The following is a 20,508-nucleotide window of genomic DNA, read 5'->3' on the forward strand; positions in this document are numbered from 1 at the left end:
ACACAAAACATTCCCATTTCCACCTCTGAAAATGTCATGTTTAGTGGGATGGGACTTCTTATTTTCACACACATCTGGCCTCTTATCAAAGTCAGAGAGGATCTCCATCATAGCATACATCCAGGCCTGTGTTAGCTTTCTTCATTTCTCATTTTTTTTTAACCAAAAACATGCATCAAGGATATATGTTACATTGCTATTTAATGGACATTGAATTCTCCCAGAATCCTTTGAGGAGTCAATATCCTAGTGGTATTATCACTAGATTATTACTCCAGAGACATGGTAATGTTCTGGGGATCCAGGTTTGCATCCTGCCATGGCAGCATTTAAATTCAATTTTGTAAAATCTGGAATTAACGGTCAAATGAAACCATCGTCGATTGTCGAGAAAATCCCTTCTGGTTCAATAATGTCCTTTCGGGAAGAAAGCTGCCATCCTCGTCTTGTCTGGCCTACATGTGTCTCCAGAACCACAGTAATGTGGTTAACTCCTAACTGCCCTCGGGGTAGTTAGGCTCGGACAACAAATGATGGCCTTGTCAGCAATACCCTCATCCCTTGAATGGATTTTTAAAAAATCCAGTGATGTCTACATTACATGAATGAATAAAACAAAAACCAATCTAATGTAATTCTTATCCCCTGAACTCTCTTTACCTTTCTCTTCTGTGGAATTTCTAACCCAGAACTGCCTTTCATGCTGATGTTTTACAGGAGGTCCATCCTGTAGTGCAAGCTGCATGAATCTCCCAGTTTCATTTCAACTCCAGACAACTTTGTGCAAAAACAAATACTACTGTGGTGATATAACACAGAAGACAATTCCTTTACCCAGCTGCCTAATACAATATTGAAAAGCCTGCAAGAGAGTATAGAACAGACCCTGCCTAATTTCAGCTGTAACATGAGTAGTGAATGTTCAATTTAATTTTCCTAACTCTGTCTTTGATAGAAAAAGTCTTGTGCTAAAATCACCTGAGAGAGAGCTGTCAACTGTCTTCTGTTTGAATTTTTTGTTTGTACTTTTCATCCAAAGCAAATCCTTCACTCAGTTGATTTGGATATTTTTGTTTGTTAAGCAAATATGTTTGCTATTATGTATTATGTTAAGTGAGTAGAGTGGAATTCAGAAAGTACATTAGCACTGGCAAGTGAGGAGCTGTATTAGAATGAAAGTAGCACAAGATGATCAGAATTTGTTAATGGAATCCTTCATCAAGTGAAATTGCACACAGGCTCCTGGAAACTTATTGATTAAAAGAGAAAAAAGACTGAAGGACCACATGGATTACCAAAACAACTGAATATTTGTACAACTCCACTTTGATTGTTGAGATGAACCTGTTCCTTGTCCCTCAGCTTGACTGAAGTGTAAAGACAATTTAATCACAACCTATGCTTTTTTTTTATTGTGCATCTAAGCACAGAGAAACAATTGTTGAATCATACGTTTTGCTTTACTAAGTTAGAATTTAAATATTTGTGAATTGTAGATTACTTAACTAATTGTGACCAGTATCAGTTATAGAGTCATAGTGTCATACAGCATGGAAACAGACCCTTCAGTCCAACTCGTCCATGCCAACCAGATACCCTAAATTAATCTAGTCCCATTTGCCAGCATTTGGCCTATATCTCTCTAAACCCTTCCAATTTGTGTACCTATCCAGATACCTTTTAAATGTTGTAACTGTACCAGCCTCCACCACTTCCTCTGGCAGCTCATTCCATGAAATCAGCCTCAGCATGAAAACTATTTGAAAATGGTGTATTTAAAGTTTTTAACAGATTGATGAAATATTATTCTAGGAATTGCATCTTTTGTCTTTGAAATATTTCAACGAAAGATGACAATATGACCTGAAGTATCACATCTGAAGTATTGTGCTTGCAAGCAAGAAACAAATGTACAGGATTTGCAAACTTTGTTTTTGTAACCATTCAATCTGCATTTCTTGTATTAAAAGTGAGCATGTTACAATATTACCTCAAGAGCTGTGAAGCATTTTGTGTTTTTATAAGGATATAAAAGGTACTATATAAATGTACTTCTTTGCTTCTGACATAGAAGTAGCAAACAAATTGTATTAACACTATTTTCTGGAAACCCTTTTCAACCTTTGAGGGCACTAGTGCTATTAATACTACACTTGCATGGTGAGCCTGGTCCTCAGGCTGAAAACCGTACATCATTATGAAACTGGGTAAGCCGAATATATTTGCACAGTCAGGTATAACATTGACACATGAAGGGATATTTATCAACTCAGACAGGCACAATGGTTGAAGGTCTTTGATATTTAAATTAAAGCTATGTACAAAGAACAAAAATAGCTGCTGTAAGACTCAGTTTTTAGTTCTCAAATGATTATTAGTGTCTTTCTGTAATGAGTTAATTTTGTTTCATTGCTCCAGCTCAGAGATCTGCACACGAATTGCCAATGGTGGAAAAACAGAGCACGGACAATTGTTTCGTTACAGGTGGACAACGGATGATTCTCACTGGTCAAAACTTTACGACCGAGTCAAAAGTCCTTTTTACAGAGAAGACTCATGGTAAGACATGTAGTCCTTTTGGGAATCCATTACAAACTGGAAGTGAATTGTATTGTTGGTGAAATCTGAAAACAATCTGAAAATAGAAGTAAGAAAGTTATGCTTGATCTGTATGGGCTATTGGTGAGATCATGTCTCTGTGCACAGTTCTGGTCTCCTTATCTAAGGAAGGATGGAAATGCATTAGAGTGGTTCAGAGGGAGTTTACTAGATTGATATGTGGAAAGAACGGGTTGTTTTATGAGGAAAGACTAGACAGACTGAGTTTGTTTTTACATGAGTTTAGAAGACTGAAGGCTGATTTGATTGATATTTTATACGATCCTGCATGGACTTGACAAGATGGACTTAAAGAGGATGTCTCATCTTGTGGGTGAATCCTGAACCAAGGGGCATTTTTTAGGAGGGCTGTGAAATTGTGCAACTTTGGAAATCTGTTTGATTGAATTTTATGTTCAGCTGGAAAATCAAAGGTTTTCAGTGGCACATGTGACTATGGAATTCAAAACACAAGCAGATCAACCAAGATCTTATTGAATGCTGGAGCAGGCTTGGAGTGCTAAATGGAGAAAGTGAGGACTGCAGATGCTGGAGATCAGAGTCGTGTGTGGTGCTGGGAAAGCACAGAAGGTCAGGCAGCTCCGAAGAGCAGGAGAATTGGCATTTCGGGCATAAGCCCTTCATCAGAATGTTTCCTGATGAAGGGCTTATGCCCAAAACGTCAATTCTCCTCCTCCTCCTCAGATGCTACCTCACCCTCTGTGCCTTTCCAGTACCACGCTATCGACTTGGAATGCTAAATGGCCTAGTCATGCTCCTGATTTGCATATTAATATGTATTTGGAGTTACTCTCATTTAGAATGGAGTATAAGGGGGAAGCTTTACATCATACTCAATGTGGCAAAAGTAATTGTAAATGTGTTTCTAATTTTTGTTGCACAGTGTGCACTGATAAACTTTACTGCTTGAATGATTCATATGGGAAGTGGAAAGATTCACACATAACTAGTGTCCTTCTGAGGTAGCACTGAAACTAAGTGGTTGTGAGTAATTGGAACTTCACTTTGCATAAGTTTGTGCTCTACCAAATGAGAAGTTACTCAGTGTGATGTTGGTTGATGAAGGCACTAAGTATTCAATTCCTCACCAATAACATTGAAGCCTACAGAAAGTATAGGTTATAGAATTCCATGTTGCGTAAGGGCTTGATTTTCATCCCCAGGTTGTGAACATAGAGATGGGAAACTGCCAGCTCTGCAAACATGACCTGGGAGAAACTGATCTGGAGGGTTGGGTTTTCATTCCAGGCTGGTGGCATTCCTTGGAGGCAGGCTAGGTAACCCCAGAACGGGAGTAGATGTGTGTTGGGCATGCTCTGTACTGCAGATTAAAGAAAAAACATCCCTTCAGCTCTTACTCACTTATATCCTCCACCCCCACACACATCCTACACTCCATGTATGGCAGCCCATGCTACCTCATATCCTCTGTGTCACTCCTATCCATCCATGTAGTCTCTCATGTCCCCAATGCAAACCTATGCTCTTTTACACACCACTCTGGTCCTTTAAAGCCCCATGTTAACCACTGCCGCTGTAGCTAATCCCCTGTCCTGTATCACTCAAAGACTAATGTATACCATTCTATGCCACCAACCCACCGCTCTTTGACGTTTCACATGCTATGCCAACTCACCTAGTATCCATCATAGGCAGAGTTCAGCATCCATGCATAGAGGAAAAATAATTAAGTACTATTAAATTAAAATCCAAGCATGTACTGTACTTACCACTATTAGGAATAACACTCTCATTCACACAAAAAAAGACTTACTGCATTTCAATTTCTTCATTCAATAAAGTCTTGTGGAATTAAATGGGCGGCACAGTGGCACAGTGGTTAGGACTACTGCCTCACAGCGCCAGAGACCCGGGTTCAATTCCCGCCTCAGGCAACTGTCTATGTGGAGTTTGCACATTCTCCCTGTGTCTGCGTGGGTTTGCTCCAGTTTCCTCCCACGGTCCAAAAATGTTAGGTTAGGTGAATTGGCCATGGTAAATTGCCCATAGTGTTAGGTGAAGGGGTAAATGTATGGGAATGGGTCTGGGTGGGTTGCTCTTTGGAGGGTTGGTGTGGACATGTTGGGCTGAAGGGCCTGTTTCCATGCTGTAATTGATCTAATCTAATTATGAACATTTCATTCTAGCGCAAGAGGCATCAAAATTGACAGTTTCACATCAAAACGTCTAAAATCACTTTCAGATATCAATCAAACAGAATAAAAGGAACCCCACTCTAATAATAAATCCTTGAGAAATCAGTTGTGCAGCAAGAATTCAGTAATAGAATTCCTCAGATTGTGGTAAATCTCTTGACTATTTGCCAGTTTAATCATTTTCAATGAGCTGTGCACATTCTTATTGTCTTTTAACTATCCAAAAGGGCACTTTGACCTAAGGGCACCTTATACATCCCCTTAAGATTCCCTGAGACGTATCAAAAAAGGGAGCTCAGTTCTCCAACCGGACACACTGTTCCGATCTAATCTGTTTTGCGCATTCTTGGTTCCATGCAGCCAAGATTCCCAAATCTGATTTAATTGAAGACAACTTATCATTTAATGGATAGCTGTTCCCACCAATCAGTCATTCACGAAGCATCGCTATTCAATTCTCGCCCTACAAAACATCACATTTGAGGACAGGATTTATGATTGTTCCAGAATTCTTTCAATGTTTAATGCAATGGAGAAAGTCTGTGTCATGGTCAAACGTTGGTTATTATCTCTCAAAAGAAATCGGAATTGAAAATGTTGTTACAGAATAAATTTAAGGAATATGTATTCATAACATTAATTTTGCCTGTCCATAGCATCACTGCACCTACACAACTGTTTTACTGATGCTCAGGCACTGACAAGCACAATATCGTCTGCACTTTGCATTCTGCTACATGTGTTCATTCAAAGAATCTGTATATCATGAGGCTATGTTTGTAAAATCTGCCCTTTGCCCAGTTCAGTTGCAAACTTGTACATTAAATATTGATATTCTTCTTTATCAGCATAGAATTACAAAAACTTTAAGGCACTCTACATACCAATTGGCCAAGTGGACTATACACCACAAGATTCTCTTCCTTACTTCATCTAACCGAGCTGAAAATGTGTTGCTGGTTAAAGCGCAGCAGGTCAGGCAGCATCCAAGGAACAGGATTCCTGATGAAGGGCTTGTGCCCGAAACGTCGAATTTCCTGTTCCTTGGATGCTGCCTGACCTGCTGCGCTTTAACCAGCAACACATTTTCAGCTCTGATCTCCAGCATCTGCAGACCTCACTTTTTACTCAAAGATTTTCATCTAACCGACCCAACTTAACAGTCTCTTCCTTCCTCCCTGAGAGTTTATCACAGATTGTACAGTGGTGTTCTTAACTTTGGGATGAGTGGTAATAAAGTAGAAGCTGGAAACTGTAAAAATGAACTGCCTGAAATCTATCTCACTGAGAATCATCATTCCCTTCTCTAAATATTGAACTTCTTATATTGCTGAAAAAATAATCATTTACTTTCTGAGGCAGATTATGCAAGTATTGTTATCGATGTATTTTTAGAATTTTTTTCCATTGTAATTTGATTATACAGATATACCTTAGTTCAGAGAATAAACCTTGCATCATTGACTGTCAACATACAAGTGGGAATGGCAGATTGAAAACCTACTCCTTACTGGAATAATAGAGAAAATATTTTCTGACAAGGTCTAGTTTTTAAATATTGTATGATGTTCTTTTTCTTCATCATTTCAGTTCATTATTTTTAGAAAGTTGCCCATAGTGTTCTGAAACAGCATTCAGTTTGTTTAGCATTTTCCTTGAGCTAAATTATAATGTAGTTTGCTGCTGTTGCACAAACAATGCTGAAGTTCCTGATGTTGCTGCTTTTGATGTGGTCTTGACAGGAAGACAGGAAGTTAAAAATGAATGCTTAGTTAACTGATCATCAAGTGTGAGGCAATGTTTCTTAATTGCTATTGAACCTGCACAACTTTCCAACTGGTTCTTCAGATTAATAGCAGAGCAAATTCTTAAGATGAAACGGTGCCTTTTTAAAGGTCTGATTTATTTGCACACTACATACAGCAGGGTAATATAATTTATTATCATGTAAAGATGTGTGGCCACGTTTTCAAAAAAGATCACAGGGTCAGGTACTGGTGTTGGATGTTACATCAGAACACCAATACTTCCTGGTAGGGCTGAATTTCACCTTTATTTGGCTAAGTGTCAGTTTTGAGAAAGTCCTGATGAAGGGCTTATGCCTGAAATATCTATTCTCCTATTCCTCGGATGCTGCCTGATGCGCTGTGCTTTCCTAGCACTACACTTTCAACCAAGTGTCAGTTTTATTGGGTTTCACGGATAGTTTCTCCACGAGGTCTAGTGGGTTTTCTTGCCACATCATATCAAACTCACCTCATTAACTACCCTACTCTGCTCCTCTTGCCCAATCTAGCCTCATTCTACAAATTGCTGTACCCGGAAGAACTTGCCAATGCCAGGTTATCATGGAATGGACCAGCATTACCTGGTGCTGGTGCCATTTTAAAAGGCCATTGTATACCCAGATAAGCTCTGCTACTCTGAAACTGCCCTGCACGGCTCCCGATATTGGCCCTCAAAATGGTAGAGTAGGAACAGTTAGTGTCCCACTCTGCAGAGAGGGACTTGGAGATCTTTGTGCATGAGGTGGTGTAGAGGCAGAATGTGTGCTGTCTTAGAATTAGCAGTAGAGAACATAATACCACCTCCCACCAAGATTCATGCTCTACCATTTGTGATGTTGCCTCCAACATCTCTCACTCACCATCACCCACCACAGCCCCAACACCACCAACTCCCTCCATGCCCTCTGTGCTGCCTACTAACTTGCATGGAGCATCTCCCCACCTGTACCAAAAATAACAAGCTGTGCCACCCACTTATATCTCCCTTAATACCTGTCCTTCTTTAATTGAAAGAGAGGAAAACAACCCAAAATAGGGCAGAAAGACGGGTGATGGACTACCAACCTTCAGCTTCACTGTTTTACGGAGAGAACACTGACTCTGACTGCCCCGAGTGGCTGACTAACTATCTCCAATCCTTGGGAATGGTATCAGATACTGCCCTTGAATTACTGTGCCAAGTCCTCCTCACTGAAGGCTATCTTCTTTGACTTTATTGAGGACTGCTGATAGTCATGACAAACCTCCTAGCCTTGTGTGTGTGCTCAATGCCAAGGCAATATAGCAATACTATGAGCCTAGTATCTCTAGCTGAAGGTAGCACAATGTCTCAGTGATTCACACTGCTGTCTCACAGCGCCAGGGACCTGGGTTTGATTCCACCCTCAGGTGACTCTGTGTGGAGTTTGCACATTCTCCCTGTGTTTGTGTGGGTCTCTTCTGGATGCTCTGGTTTCCTCCCACAGTCCAAAGATGTGCCGGCTATGTGGATTGGTCATGCTAAATCCATAGGCGTGAGGCTAGGAGGATTACGCAGGAATAGGGCAGGGAGTGGGTCTGGATGGAATGCTGTATGGAGGGGCAGTGTGGACTCAATGGGTTAAATGGCCTGTTTCCACACTATAGGGATTCTATGTGAGCATCCATGTAGTCTCAAAGTGAGAGAATGTTAAGATAACAGAACAGCAGCATAGGGATGCAGCTTATTCCAGTCTAAGAGCTGCAGCATGTATCTGAATGCAAAATCTCCTTACAGCTGCATTACCCTGTTGTTGCCATTGGGACCCAGGCATTGCAGTGCAGGATCTTACTGTAAGTGGATTGGGGATGTGCTATGAAGGCTCTTAGAGGCTATAATATGTCAGGTGCCAATGTCTGTCAACTTGGGTGTGTGTAGCTGGAGCATGGCCCAAAGTGTTTGTGCCTGGTGTTCAATATGGATGGCCTTTGAAACAAATGTCGAGGTTTCTCATTGTCTAGTTCGCTTGCAGCAAGTGATAGGATAAAAAGCTGCACATTAAAAAAGTCAGATGTGCTGTTAATAAGACCATTGACAAGTAATAATCCTTAATTGACAAGTCACTAATGCCCAGCAAGAACTTCACCTTGACACACGGAATTTAATTAAAAGACACAGGGAACTGCTCCCAATGTTGAGAGGCCTCATTCAACTTCTTGTACGATTCTGCCACATTTCAGACCACATATTATTCAGACCCCTATAAAGATTTCTCCCACTATCTTTTAAGTCTACTCAATATGGCCAACTAATGCTGGCAAGAGAGCTGCTCCTGCCCTTCTTACTCACGATTACCTTCTACCCCATTGTACCTAAAGAAGCTTCTTACTCTAATTGGCAGATTAGTGACAGCTTCTGGGCTTATGCCCGAAACGTCGAATCTCCTGTTCCTTGGATGCTGCCTGACCTGCTGCGCTTTTCCAGCAACACATTTTCAGCTCTTATCTCCAGCATCTGCAGACCTCACTTTCACCTCCCTTTGGCACTCTTGCCAGATGGGCATGGTGCCTCTGACTGAGTAGCAAGCCCACTCCAAGTAAGCCACGTATATTTAAAAAGAGTTGAAAGGGTCAGGACCCAATACTCATTTGGCTATTGGGTTCCTAACCTCACATTGGAAACCTGTCCAACTAGTTTACATTTCAAAAATTAGAAGTCATTTGTAGCTTTACATACTCCAACAGGACCTCAGTTGGAAATAAAAATGAAAACGTTCAATTGCTTCTGATGAGATTAGAGATTATTCTGAATATATCACATTTGTTGAAAATCTTTCAAAATGTTCAGTGCAACACAAAACCCCACATGAGCCCTTACTCCAGGCAAAAAGAGCACTTCATTGGCTCACCTAGACATAGTGGCATTTAGTTACAGTGGGAAACCAAAAACTGTGCAGCTTCCTATATTCCAGTAAATGTTATGCTCTGTGAGGTTCACCTTTCCAACATAGTTAGACTCTCAGGAACCAAAATTAAACATTGAAGCATAAAATTTCTCTATTTACATTGGATCTCATCTAATTCAGTAACACAGTATAGTTGCCATTTTAGCCGTATGTTCTGAGACTATCACTTAGGTCCTATTCTCTGTCGCTGTCCACTTTGTCCTGTTTTCAGTCCAGATTGTTAACGTAATAACTTCCTATTAATTGTCAGGTATTACCTGTTAGTCTCAAGGTTTCTTTCACCTTAAATGGAATTTCTGCATCCCATTTATCGTATTCAACAGAAAATGATACATTTGTAACCTGCTGGTTTACTCTGTAAGACACTGGATAGATAGTTTGGTCTATAAAATCACTTGTTCCATTCAGATATCGTTGCTAATATTTAATAACCTGCAGAGAGTTCAACTAATGAGGCATGTTTACCCTATACTAACACTGAAAGCTTTAGTTAGGCAAAATAGAAACTGTTGAAATGTTGGGACTGATTGTACCTGGAACATAGAAACCTGTTGGTCCAGTCAGGTCTCAACTTATTACCAGGCTAATTGATCTCAAATTAGAACAGCATTGTCTTTTTTGTACAAATAAAAAGCACTCACATTCTGAAATCATTTAAGTCTACTTACTTTTCACCCTCTTTCTAGTTGATAAATTTACTATGTAGATTATTAATCCAAACTGAAATTTGTAGATAGTTGGTCAGTTGGCATTACTACAGATTGGACAAATTCTATCAAATGCTGTTACAGTCTTTGGCTGGTTCTTCTCTTAATTTACTTACATGCTCTTGAAACTAAATTAATTTCAATTAATCACTCACCTGATTATCTAATTTATCAAATCTCATGTATATGCTTGACTCAGTATTTTTCACACTGCTTCTCCATCATTGAGTTTTGCAGGCTAGGTTTTATTTTTGGTTGAGGAGTATTTCCAGTGTAAATTATTGAGCTAGGACATTTTGCTTAACCTACCTTTCAGTATAACTTTCTGAACACTATAGAGTTAAATGAGTCACCAAAAACAAACAGTTCAATGAAACACAGAATTCTGAGGAATGTTGGATGGTTCCCCCACTAACCAAAACAATCTGGAGCTTTATAGCCTTTAAACTTTTTAATTAATATGGACAACCACTTCTGGCAGGTTTTCACTGGCCATTGTCTTCGTATGCTGCTGTGATAGCAGTGGGGCACTGTTTATAGTTTACCTTTGAAGAATGTTCTCCCTTTTGGATTTTTATAGAGTTTTTTTGACACAAATAAAACAAAATGATGTTAAAGTCTGATCGTCTTTATAAATGGAAAGGTGAAGACCAGCCAAAACCGGTGCACAATTCTGGAATTTCTTATTGGGTAACACGATGGCTCAATGGCTAGCATTGCTGCCTCACAGCAGCAGGAACCCAGGTTTGATTTCACCCTCAGGCAACTGTTTGTGTGGAGTTGGTACATTCTCTCTGTGTCTGTACGGGCTTCCTTCGGGTGCTCTGGTCTTCTCCCACAGTCCAAAGATCTGCAGGTTGGGTGGATTGGCCATGTTAAATTGCACATTGTGTCCGAGGATGTGCAGGTTAGGTGAAATGGGAAATGCAGGATTACAGGAGAAGGTTGGGATGTAGACTTGATAGATTAAATGGCCTGGTTCCACACTGTCGGGATTCCACAATTTGGCAATGAGCAGTGAAATCTTGATGTAATCAAGCTTATGATAGATGGATTCCAACTGATGATTTTTATGTAAGCCTTTTTAATTCCAGCTTAAAAATCACAAATTCTTTTTGCTGTCATTTTCTTTCCAGTTAGATCTAATAATTTTTATTTTTAAATTGCCACCATTTTTACAAGCACTAAATTAACTACTGCAAATTCACGAAGGTGCTGTGACTTTCAGTTTTCTCCTGAATTCTATGATTTCAAAAGTTGTGTTTATTACCCGGACTTGACTATCAATTCATTGTTCGTTGTTATGAATAACTGGAGTCACTTCCCTAATAGACTTATATCTTTCATTGATACATTTGTAAGAGTCATATAATCAAACAGCTCGGAAACAGATCATTTGGTTCAACATGTCCATGCTGACTAGGTGTCCTAAACTGAACTAGTCCCATTTTTCTGCATTTGGCCCATATTCCTCTGAACCTTTCCTATTCATGTACCCATCCAAATGTATTTTAAATGTTTTAATTGTACCCGCTTCTATCACTTCCTCTGACATCTCATTCCACATATGTACCACCTTCTGCATGAAAAGGTCTATTTTTAAATCTTTCCCCTTTCACCATAAACCTATGTTCTCTAGTGTTGAACCCCTCCACTCTGGGAAAAAAAGATTTTGGCTTTTCACCTCATTGATGGCCCTCATGATTTTAAACACCTCTGTAAGGTCAACTCAGCCTTCGACACTCCAGGGGAAAAAGTCCCAACCTATCCAGCTTGTCCTTATAACTCAATCCCTCCAGTCCCTTAGTAACCTTATTAATGTCTTGTACAGCTCTAATGTCCCAAATCCCGTACTCAGTGCTCTGATGAAGGCAAATGTGCTAAATGCCTTTTTCACCATCCTGTCTACCTATGAAGCCACTTTGAAGGAACTCTATATCTGAACCCTAGGGTCTCTCTGTACGACAAAATTCCCAAGGGGCCTTACCATTAACAGTGTAAGTCCTTCCCTGGTTTTGCTTACCAAAATGCAACACCGTGCATTTATCCAAATTAAACTCCATCTGCCACTCCTCGAACCACTGGCTTAGCTGATCAAGATCTTGATGTACTTTTACATAACCTTCTTTACTGTCCACTGTACCAGCATTTCAAGGAAATGGGAGATTTGCAAAGGGTTTCATATACAGTTCCAAAACAATACTTAACATAAACTGGCCAACAAGCAGATCAACCTTCCAACATAAACTGAGCGCAAATACTGCTAGTTTTCCAGATTTATTTTTGATTGCTCAGATCTTTACTAACAATGAAATAGATTAGATTAGATTACTTACAGTGTGGAAACAGGCCCTTCGGCCCAACAAGTCCACACCGACCCACCGAAGCGCAACCCACCCATACATCTACCCCTTACCTAACACTACGGGCAATTTTAGCATGGCCAATTCACCTGACCCGCACATCTTTGGACTGTGGGAGGAAACCGGAGCACCCGGAGGAAACCCACGCAGACACGGGGAGAATGTGCAAACTCCACACAGTCAGTCGCCTGAGGTGGGAATTGAACCCAGGTCTCTGGCGCTGTGAGGCAGCAGTGCTAACCACTGTGCCACCGTGCTTTTTGACATTTAGTCACTGTCATAATGTAGGAAACAAGGCAGCCAATTTGCACACAGAAATGCCCCTACAAATATGAAAGTGACAATGACTCATGACTAGCTGGTTGGAGTCATACCTTGTACATGGGAAGATGATTGTGGTTTTTGGAGGCCAGTAATCTCAGCTCCAGGACATCCCTGCAGGTGTATTCAGGGAACAGCCGAGGGGTTATTACTGACCAGAAACTCAACTTGACTCACCAAATAAATGCAGTGGCTACAACAGCAGGGCAGAGGCTAGGAATTCTGCGACAAATAACTGATTTTGTTACCTCTAAACCTGTCCACAAGCTACAAGACACAAGTCAGGAGTTTGACGGAATACTCCCCACTTGCCTGGATTAGTGCAATTCTATCAACACTCAAAAAGCTTAACACCATCTAGGACAAAACAGCCCACTTGATTGACATCACAGCCACATGCATCCAACTCCCTCCATCATCAATGCTCAGTAGTATACAGTGGTACTATCTAAGAGATGCCGAAATTCATCAAAGACCTTTAGAGATGTGGCTGTGGTAGCTAGTCTGTTTCTGGACATGGCTGAAGAGGTTCAGGGTAGAGGAGATACGAGACGCACTGAGAGAGACGCACTGAGATCCTTGTAGAGAGAGGAGGAGAACTTCTTTAATGTAGGCATTCTTGGAAGAGGATTCACAGTGAGGTTAAAATCAACCAGGCAGAAGTGAGTACCGCAGATGCTGGAGATTAGAGTCAAGGTTAGAGTGGTGCGGGAAAAACACAGCAGATCAAGTAGCATCTGAGCAGCAGGAAAATTAATGTTTCACCATTCCTGATGAAGGCCGTTTGCCCAAAACATTGATTTTCTTGCTCCTCAGGTGCTGCCTGAACTGCTGTGCTTTTTCAGCACCACTCTAAATTTTACTCTAATCTCCAGTATCTGCAGCACCCACTTCTGCCTAAAGTTAATTGAGACTGAGTGAAAGAGTGCTCAAGGCAGAAAGAATACAAGACAGAAAAGTGAAAGCAGAATTCTAAAATGGAAATCTCTAGAAACAATTTGCTAGCTGTGAAAATAAGATTATGCAATTTCATCATTTCCTTTTTGGATCACCAAGTAGAGATATGAGACACAACAATAAATCATGTTAGGATCAGGGTCCTTCAGGCATGAATTTCCAACTCTAAATGGCTGCAGTGGGATTAATTTATATTAATGATATAAGTGCAGCAATTTCATGATGGAGGCACACAATGTGAGAGATCCTATTGATTACAGGAGTTGGGAGGTCATGTTGCACTTGTACAGGACTTTGGTTAGGCCACTTTTGGGATACTGCATTCAATTCTGGTGTCCTTTGTATAGGAAGGATTTTGTGAAACCTGAAAGAGTTTAGAAAAGATTTACAAGGATGTTTCCAGGTTTGGACGGTTTGAGCCATACAGAGAGGCTAAGGAGGCTGGGTCTATTTTCCCTGGTGCATCAGAACTGAGGGGTGACCTTATAGAGGTTTAGAAAATCATGAGGGGCATGGATAGGGTAAATAGTCAAGGTCTTTTCCGCAGGATAGGAGAATTCAAAACTAGCGGGCATTGATTGAAGATGAGAGGGACCTGACGAGCAATGTTTTCATGCAGGGGTAGTGCATGTATGAAATGAACTGCCAAAGGAAGTAGTGGAAGCTGGTACAAATACAATGTATACAACATATGGATGGGTATATGAGTGGGAAGGGTTAAGAGGAATATGGGCCAAATGCTGGCAAATGGAATTAGATTAATTTAAGATATCTGATCAGCATAGATGAGTTGGACCGAAAGGTCTGTTTCCATGTTGTGCAGCTCTTTGATTCTATGACTCAATGTTAAGGTTAATAGAGAAGTGGATCAAATTGTCCAGCAATTTGTGACTAATCAGAACTCATAGCATATCACTCTAACTCATTGACTGCAAGCTTAATTTCCAGAAATTTCTGGGTCATTAACTGTGGACTCTTCTTTCAATTAGTCTGTCGTGAACAGGTATCTATCTACTAAAAGTATCCTGTATGGTGGAGGGGGAGGGTATATGATTGTTTGTGTGGGTTTGTTCATGTCTGTGTTTGTATGGATGTGTTTGTTCTACAATAAAGTGCCTCCATTTTGAATTGCTCTTGCAGTCCTTAGCCTGCTGTTAATAGTGTCCATCAGAGAACAATGGGTTAATGGTTATAGTAGCAGAAAGTGATGTAACCATACATCAGCAATCATCTGCAAAAGTCTGAGAAGACAGACAGTAGAGTCTGTCACAGTGGCAAGTGCATGTACTGAGAAGTGTAGCATGTACCATAATGTAAGTAAAGGAGTTTTGAAGAAATATATTGGAATTTGACACAAATCATTCATAGGTCATCCTTGCCATTTCAGTACAGGTCCCAAGTTACCCAAAAGGGAGAGCTAAACAGTATTCAGAGTGGAACCAAACCACAAGCCATCTTTTCCTCCCACTGATGCTGACAAAATTCTATTGTTACAGCCCTCTGGTCCAGCAGCATTGTGGACCCATCCACTGTGCTTTACAAGATGGTAATTACAGAGATGGTCAATTAATTGGCATGCCTCCTGGAAACTCCCACCATCCTGAGGGAAGTAGGCCCAACTGTAGCCAGCTAGGGACCTCCATTTGGTCCTGATATTGAAGTTCCAAAGTCAATGGGAAAATCTAGTCCATTAACTTGAGAAAAGATTTGTGCTATTAAAACCATCTGAAATTTTCAATTTGCAGTACAGCATAGGTTATCTTGAATAAACTATTAATTTCAGCTCCACAAAACATGGATCACAAGCTTAAAATTAAATCTGAGGTGAAGCTCTATATGATCTTTCGGTCTTTTAATTGCAAATGATACTCATAATAATGAATAGGGAGTAAAGCATCATTAAGATGAGGTGCACTGATTCCTTCAGAGATATAGTTTGCCAGTTTTGAATTGACCACCCAGATTGTTTGCTTTTTATTTAAAAAATGTTTTTAAAAGGTGTGACTTCATTTTAGAACTTGAACAATTGCTATTTGGGGATTTTGTTGGTGGGAAATTGCTGACCCAGTTGATGACATTTCTTTTGAAAGTGCTTTTATTTTCTTCAGTGTAGAGAAATGTGTGTTCAAGATGTTTGCTGCATGCAAGTCTGGTTATAATCCTATCTATCCATTTCTCACATATAATATTAATTATCTTTCACCCTACTACACTTTCAAACAGTTAACTAATGTGGCAATACAGCTTGATCTAGCAGTGATTAGTAAAATGCACTCAGGTTAGAAAACCTAAGTATGGGTCAGTACCTTGGAAGAAGTAACTACAATATCAAAAAGTTAAGGTCCATAGAGAAAAGGACAAAATCTGTTCAAACATTGGAACATGTAACTAGATTATTTCAGACTTTTGAACAATGAGGAATACGTTAGTTGGGAATAGGTCCAAAGAAATTGTTGGATTATTTTCTTACAAAAGCTAATGGAACTACAAGTTTTATCAATCTATTTATGGGATATAAAAAAGATAACAATACGCTTGGATAAAATCACAAAACCTCCAAGGGTATTAGATGCAGTATTGGGTTCTACAAATAGGGTAGCCATCAAAGTACAAAAATATTCTTAGGATGCCGTCTGGTAAAAGGATGTGTAAATGTAAATAAAGACTTGAAAAATTAGATTGTTAGAATTCAAAATACAAAATTCATTGGAATATCATAGAATGCAGTTGGTAGTGATAGAGGGAGGGTTTTTAATGAAACAGCTGATGCTACAGTGAGGAATTCTTGTAAGAATGACACTTCTCTTATCTCACTGATGAATGTCTGAACTCTTTTCTTGATACTAAGGTTTCTAGTTTCAGGCTGTGCTTTGTATCATTGGGATTAGTTTAGTTTGGGATTATATTCGACATGGACTGGTTGGGCCGAAGGGCCTGTTTCCGTGTTGTATAGCGTTATGACATCCACGTATACGTCGCCTGCATTACATGGAAATCAAAATCCATGCCTCAAACTGTCACATCCAAAGTTAATTCAGTATCCTCTATGCTGGCCTCTCTTTCTCAATCTTTCCTGAATCAAGAAATTACTCCTGATCATTACTAACTTGTACTTGTAGATCACTTCCATCATCAGTAATCTTCATATTCCTTTTCCTGGATGCATTCAATTTAAAACCTTCATCATCACTCCACCCAATTTGTTGCAATCGCCTTCAATTTTAACTTACTCCCTTCCTCAATCCTCAAATGCTGCCCCTTTGTACATCATCCCACTTTTTGTTCAATCATTCAGCATTTAGCCACTGTTATTAGGAATATTGTTCTTTGGAATTCTAACCACTAATCTATCTGCTTTTCAATTCCCTTTCATATTTTTGAATCTTCTTTTAAACCCACCAGTTTGATCAAACCGTTGGATACGTCTACTAACCTCTCTCTTCCTGGCTCAATTCCCATTTATTTTCTGTCAATCTGTAGTGTTTTGAGACATTTTTTAATCTTAAAGCCATAGTATAAATAGAAGTTGTTATTTTTGAACCAAATCCAGAAATATGCTGAGAATTGATCAAGGGTTGAAAGATTGCTCAACAAAATGCTCTGTGACTATCGACAAAGATGAAAATGTGCCTCAGTGCCAAGTTTGGTGGGATTACCTTGAGGAGACAATTCATCTCTTTGCATGTGACTATCCCCTCCCTGCAAAAGGAAGATGGTGGGAAAGGCAGCTAATTGGGTGGTTTGGAAAGATTTTTGTTCCTTTCCTGCTGCTTCAGCAATTAACATCTGTGCAAGAAGCTTCTTCTCAACCAGTCACTGATTCGGTCAACTAACAGCTACTTAAGGGCCTCAAACCCCACCAACCCCATTACTTGACTTTCTAACTGGCTTCCTTCCCAGCAGGAAGCCAACCAAGTAACATATCTACCAAGCTGGTGGGACATGCATTTGTCCCATTGGGCATCAATCAAGACAGGGATAGGAGGTAAGGGGACGGCTGTTGAAAGCCTTCTCTTGCCTTGAATTTGTTTACCCTCCTCAATTTTATTATCTCTACCCAAAAGACAGACTTATCTGCTCTCTATATGGCTCTTTACAGAGATAAGACCTTTAGATCCGGATGCTTCCCCCTTTCTCCTTGGGTCGTTGTTTTCATTTTTGTTTTTTTTTAATTCAGGTTTTTATACCTCAGATAACACCAGAGACTGGTAACTTTGTACGCTTTTATTCTCCTCCAGTACTTGAGTGCAATCTAATCTTTGTTCTTCATTGGCTACGTAATACACGGCCTAGTCTCAGTGACTAGCTAGTAACCTCATGCCAGCCAGGGTTTCAGTAGTAAGTCTTCTAATTAGATGAAGAGCTCACTGGACAGCATTTAAGTACCCAATTGGTGCCTGATCCAGTCAACTTTCTCCATGACGGGGGCAAGGAATGAAACACCCACAAGGTTACCTATCCAATACTTACCACATAGAGCACTAATTTCAGATTTGGAGGTGCTGGTTTTAGACTGGGGTGTACAAAGTTAAAAATCACACAACACCAGGTTATAGTTCAACAGGTTTATTTGGAAGCATAACTCCTTCAACCACCTGATGAAGGAGCAACACTCTGAAATCTGGTGCTTCCAAATAAGCCTGTTGGACTATAACCTGGTGTTGTGTGATTTTTAACTTTGTACACTAATTCCTGGACTATCAAACCCATTTCCCTACATTTACCCATGACTCATGCACCTAACCTGAACACTATGGGCAATTAAGCACAGCCAATTCACCTAACCTGCATATCTTTGGATTGTGGGAGGAAATTCACACAAATATGGGGAGAATGGGTAAACTCTATACAGCCAGTCACCTGAGGCTGGAACCAAACCAGGATTCCTGGTGCTGTGAGGCAGTAGTGCTAACCACTGTGCTACCCCTGTCTTAACTATAAAGCAGCCCACAATCACTTGCAGCTAATTTTCTCATTAGCTCAAAGCTGAGTGGATTTGCCGCACCATTTGCATTGTGAGCTTCATTAACAACTGCAGCTCTTTGACTGAGCTTGGACTTAGTGCTGTTTTCTGCTTTCTTAACTCACCAAAGGAAGACAACAGAATGCTATGCCAGCTTCAATACTTCAGATGAATAGGCCTATAAATTGAGAATTACGTGGTATAACCTAAAGATCCTCAGCTGAAACTCGCTGGCATTACCACATCAAATGGGCTGAAAGCAATTTCAGAATAAGCAACATTGCTCTGAAAAATATTCTAGCACAAACAGATTGATAGCAAGAAATGAGGGATATAAGTTGTGTTGTTAGCTCTCTGTCAAAGTGAAGCAAACTGACATCCGTGTTTCATTATCAGTAGCACTGCTGAGTTATTTTTAAACAAAATCTGCAGTATCATCGGTTCTGCAACTTGATCTGGATTGGGAGCTGATTGATCCAGAGTGAAGATGTTGATTATAATCAGAGGAGTATTAATCCCACGATATTGCAGCTGAAGAAGACCAAAGCACGACTTTTATTTTCATTCTCCACTGGAAGGCCAATTGTCTGTGTCTGTTCGTCTTTCTGGAGGTTTCTGCCAACACCACTCAAAAGTCTTGGAAATAAGAGAAAGGGTTTCAGTCAGTGAAAATAATTTTAGGGCAACCCAAAACGATCATTTAAAGGATTCATTCAAAATTGCAAATCCTGAACATGCCAGCAGTCATACATTTCCTCACTGACCACTAGCACAAGGCAATGCTGAGCTCTGTGTATGTATATAAATAACTGATCCTTTAGCCTGTATTCCATCTGCTTTCTCTGTGTCCTTATGCATCAGTTTTCCTCTTTCATAATGACAAAGGTGGAGTGGTCAAAATGGAGGAAGAGAGAGATATTAATGGAAAAGAGAAAGAAATAGACTGGAATGGAAAAGTGATAAAATGAGAGAAATACAAGAACAGACGTGGTACAGAGGGAATGAGAAACAGAGGGAGTAGAGATACAGAAGTAGAGTGAAAGACGTGAGAATAGTTTGAGAAAAGTACAAGCGGCAGTGAGAGTTTGTGATAAATCATAATTCTGTGATTTAACTATACAGTACACAGCTCAGCCCCTAGTAGTTTCAATATATCGAGTCCCTGCTTTAAAAGGTTGGGCGTTCCTGAATAAAATTGAAATCTGCTAAAGTGATAGTATAAATTTGGAACCCACTTGGCCACTTTGATGAGAACCTTTTATCACAAGAATGTTAGCTAACTCTAAACTATTACGTAATGGATTTCCAAATTCCTCTACTTAATTGTGACAATAGAACCAGACTGTATGATTACCTAATTTCCTTAGAGCTAGGTAGCTGAAAGGCAATTGATCAGGAGTCATTTAAATGTGCTGTAGCATATTAATGCAGTCCATAAAAGCCTATTTATAAACATTTCATTTAATTGTTTAAATAATTACTTCATTTTGCCATATCTTTTATCCAGCTTTAAATTTTATGGCTACATTTAGCATGTTATTAACCAAGAGATACATATAAAAATTGCAAGAAGTGTAAGTTTGTTAAATCGATGCTTAGAGAATGTCAGTGATTTGACACTATGAGAGTTGAAAAGTGCTAATTTAGATAGCAAAAAAAAATGCATTCAAATGCAGAGCTGTATTTGTGACCTTTACCACTGCTAGTTGGA

The 20,508-nt window shown here is 39.8% G+C and overlaps 1 protein-coding gene across 3 annotated transcripts in view; it reads left to right on the forward strand.

Annotated features, from left to right (window-relative positions):
* Positions 1-20,508, forward strand: part of nfatc2a (nuclear factor of activated T cells 2a) — a 163,396-nt gene that overhangs the window by 76,705 nt on the left and 66,183 nt on the right. For all 3 annotated transcript variants that reach the window (XM_060836001.1, XM_060836002.1, XM_060836003.1), the window contains exon 6: positions 2,419-2,559. In XM_060836001.1, the coding sequence (XP_060691984.1) occupies positions 2,419-2,559 (141 nt within the window). The remainder of the gene's footprint in view (positions 1-2,418; positions 2,560-20,508) is intronic.

The sequence above is a fragment of the Hemiscyllium ocellatum genome, chromosome 15, assembly GCF_020745735.1.
Source record: "Hemiscyllium ocellatum isolate sHemOce1 chromosome 15, sHemOce1.pat.X.cur, whole genome shotgun sequence".
Lineage (NCBI taxonomy): Eukaryota > Metazoa > Chordata > Chondrichthyes > Orectolobiformes > Hemiscylliidae > Hemiscyllium > Hemiscyllium ocellatum.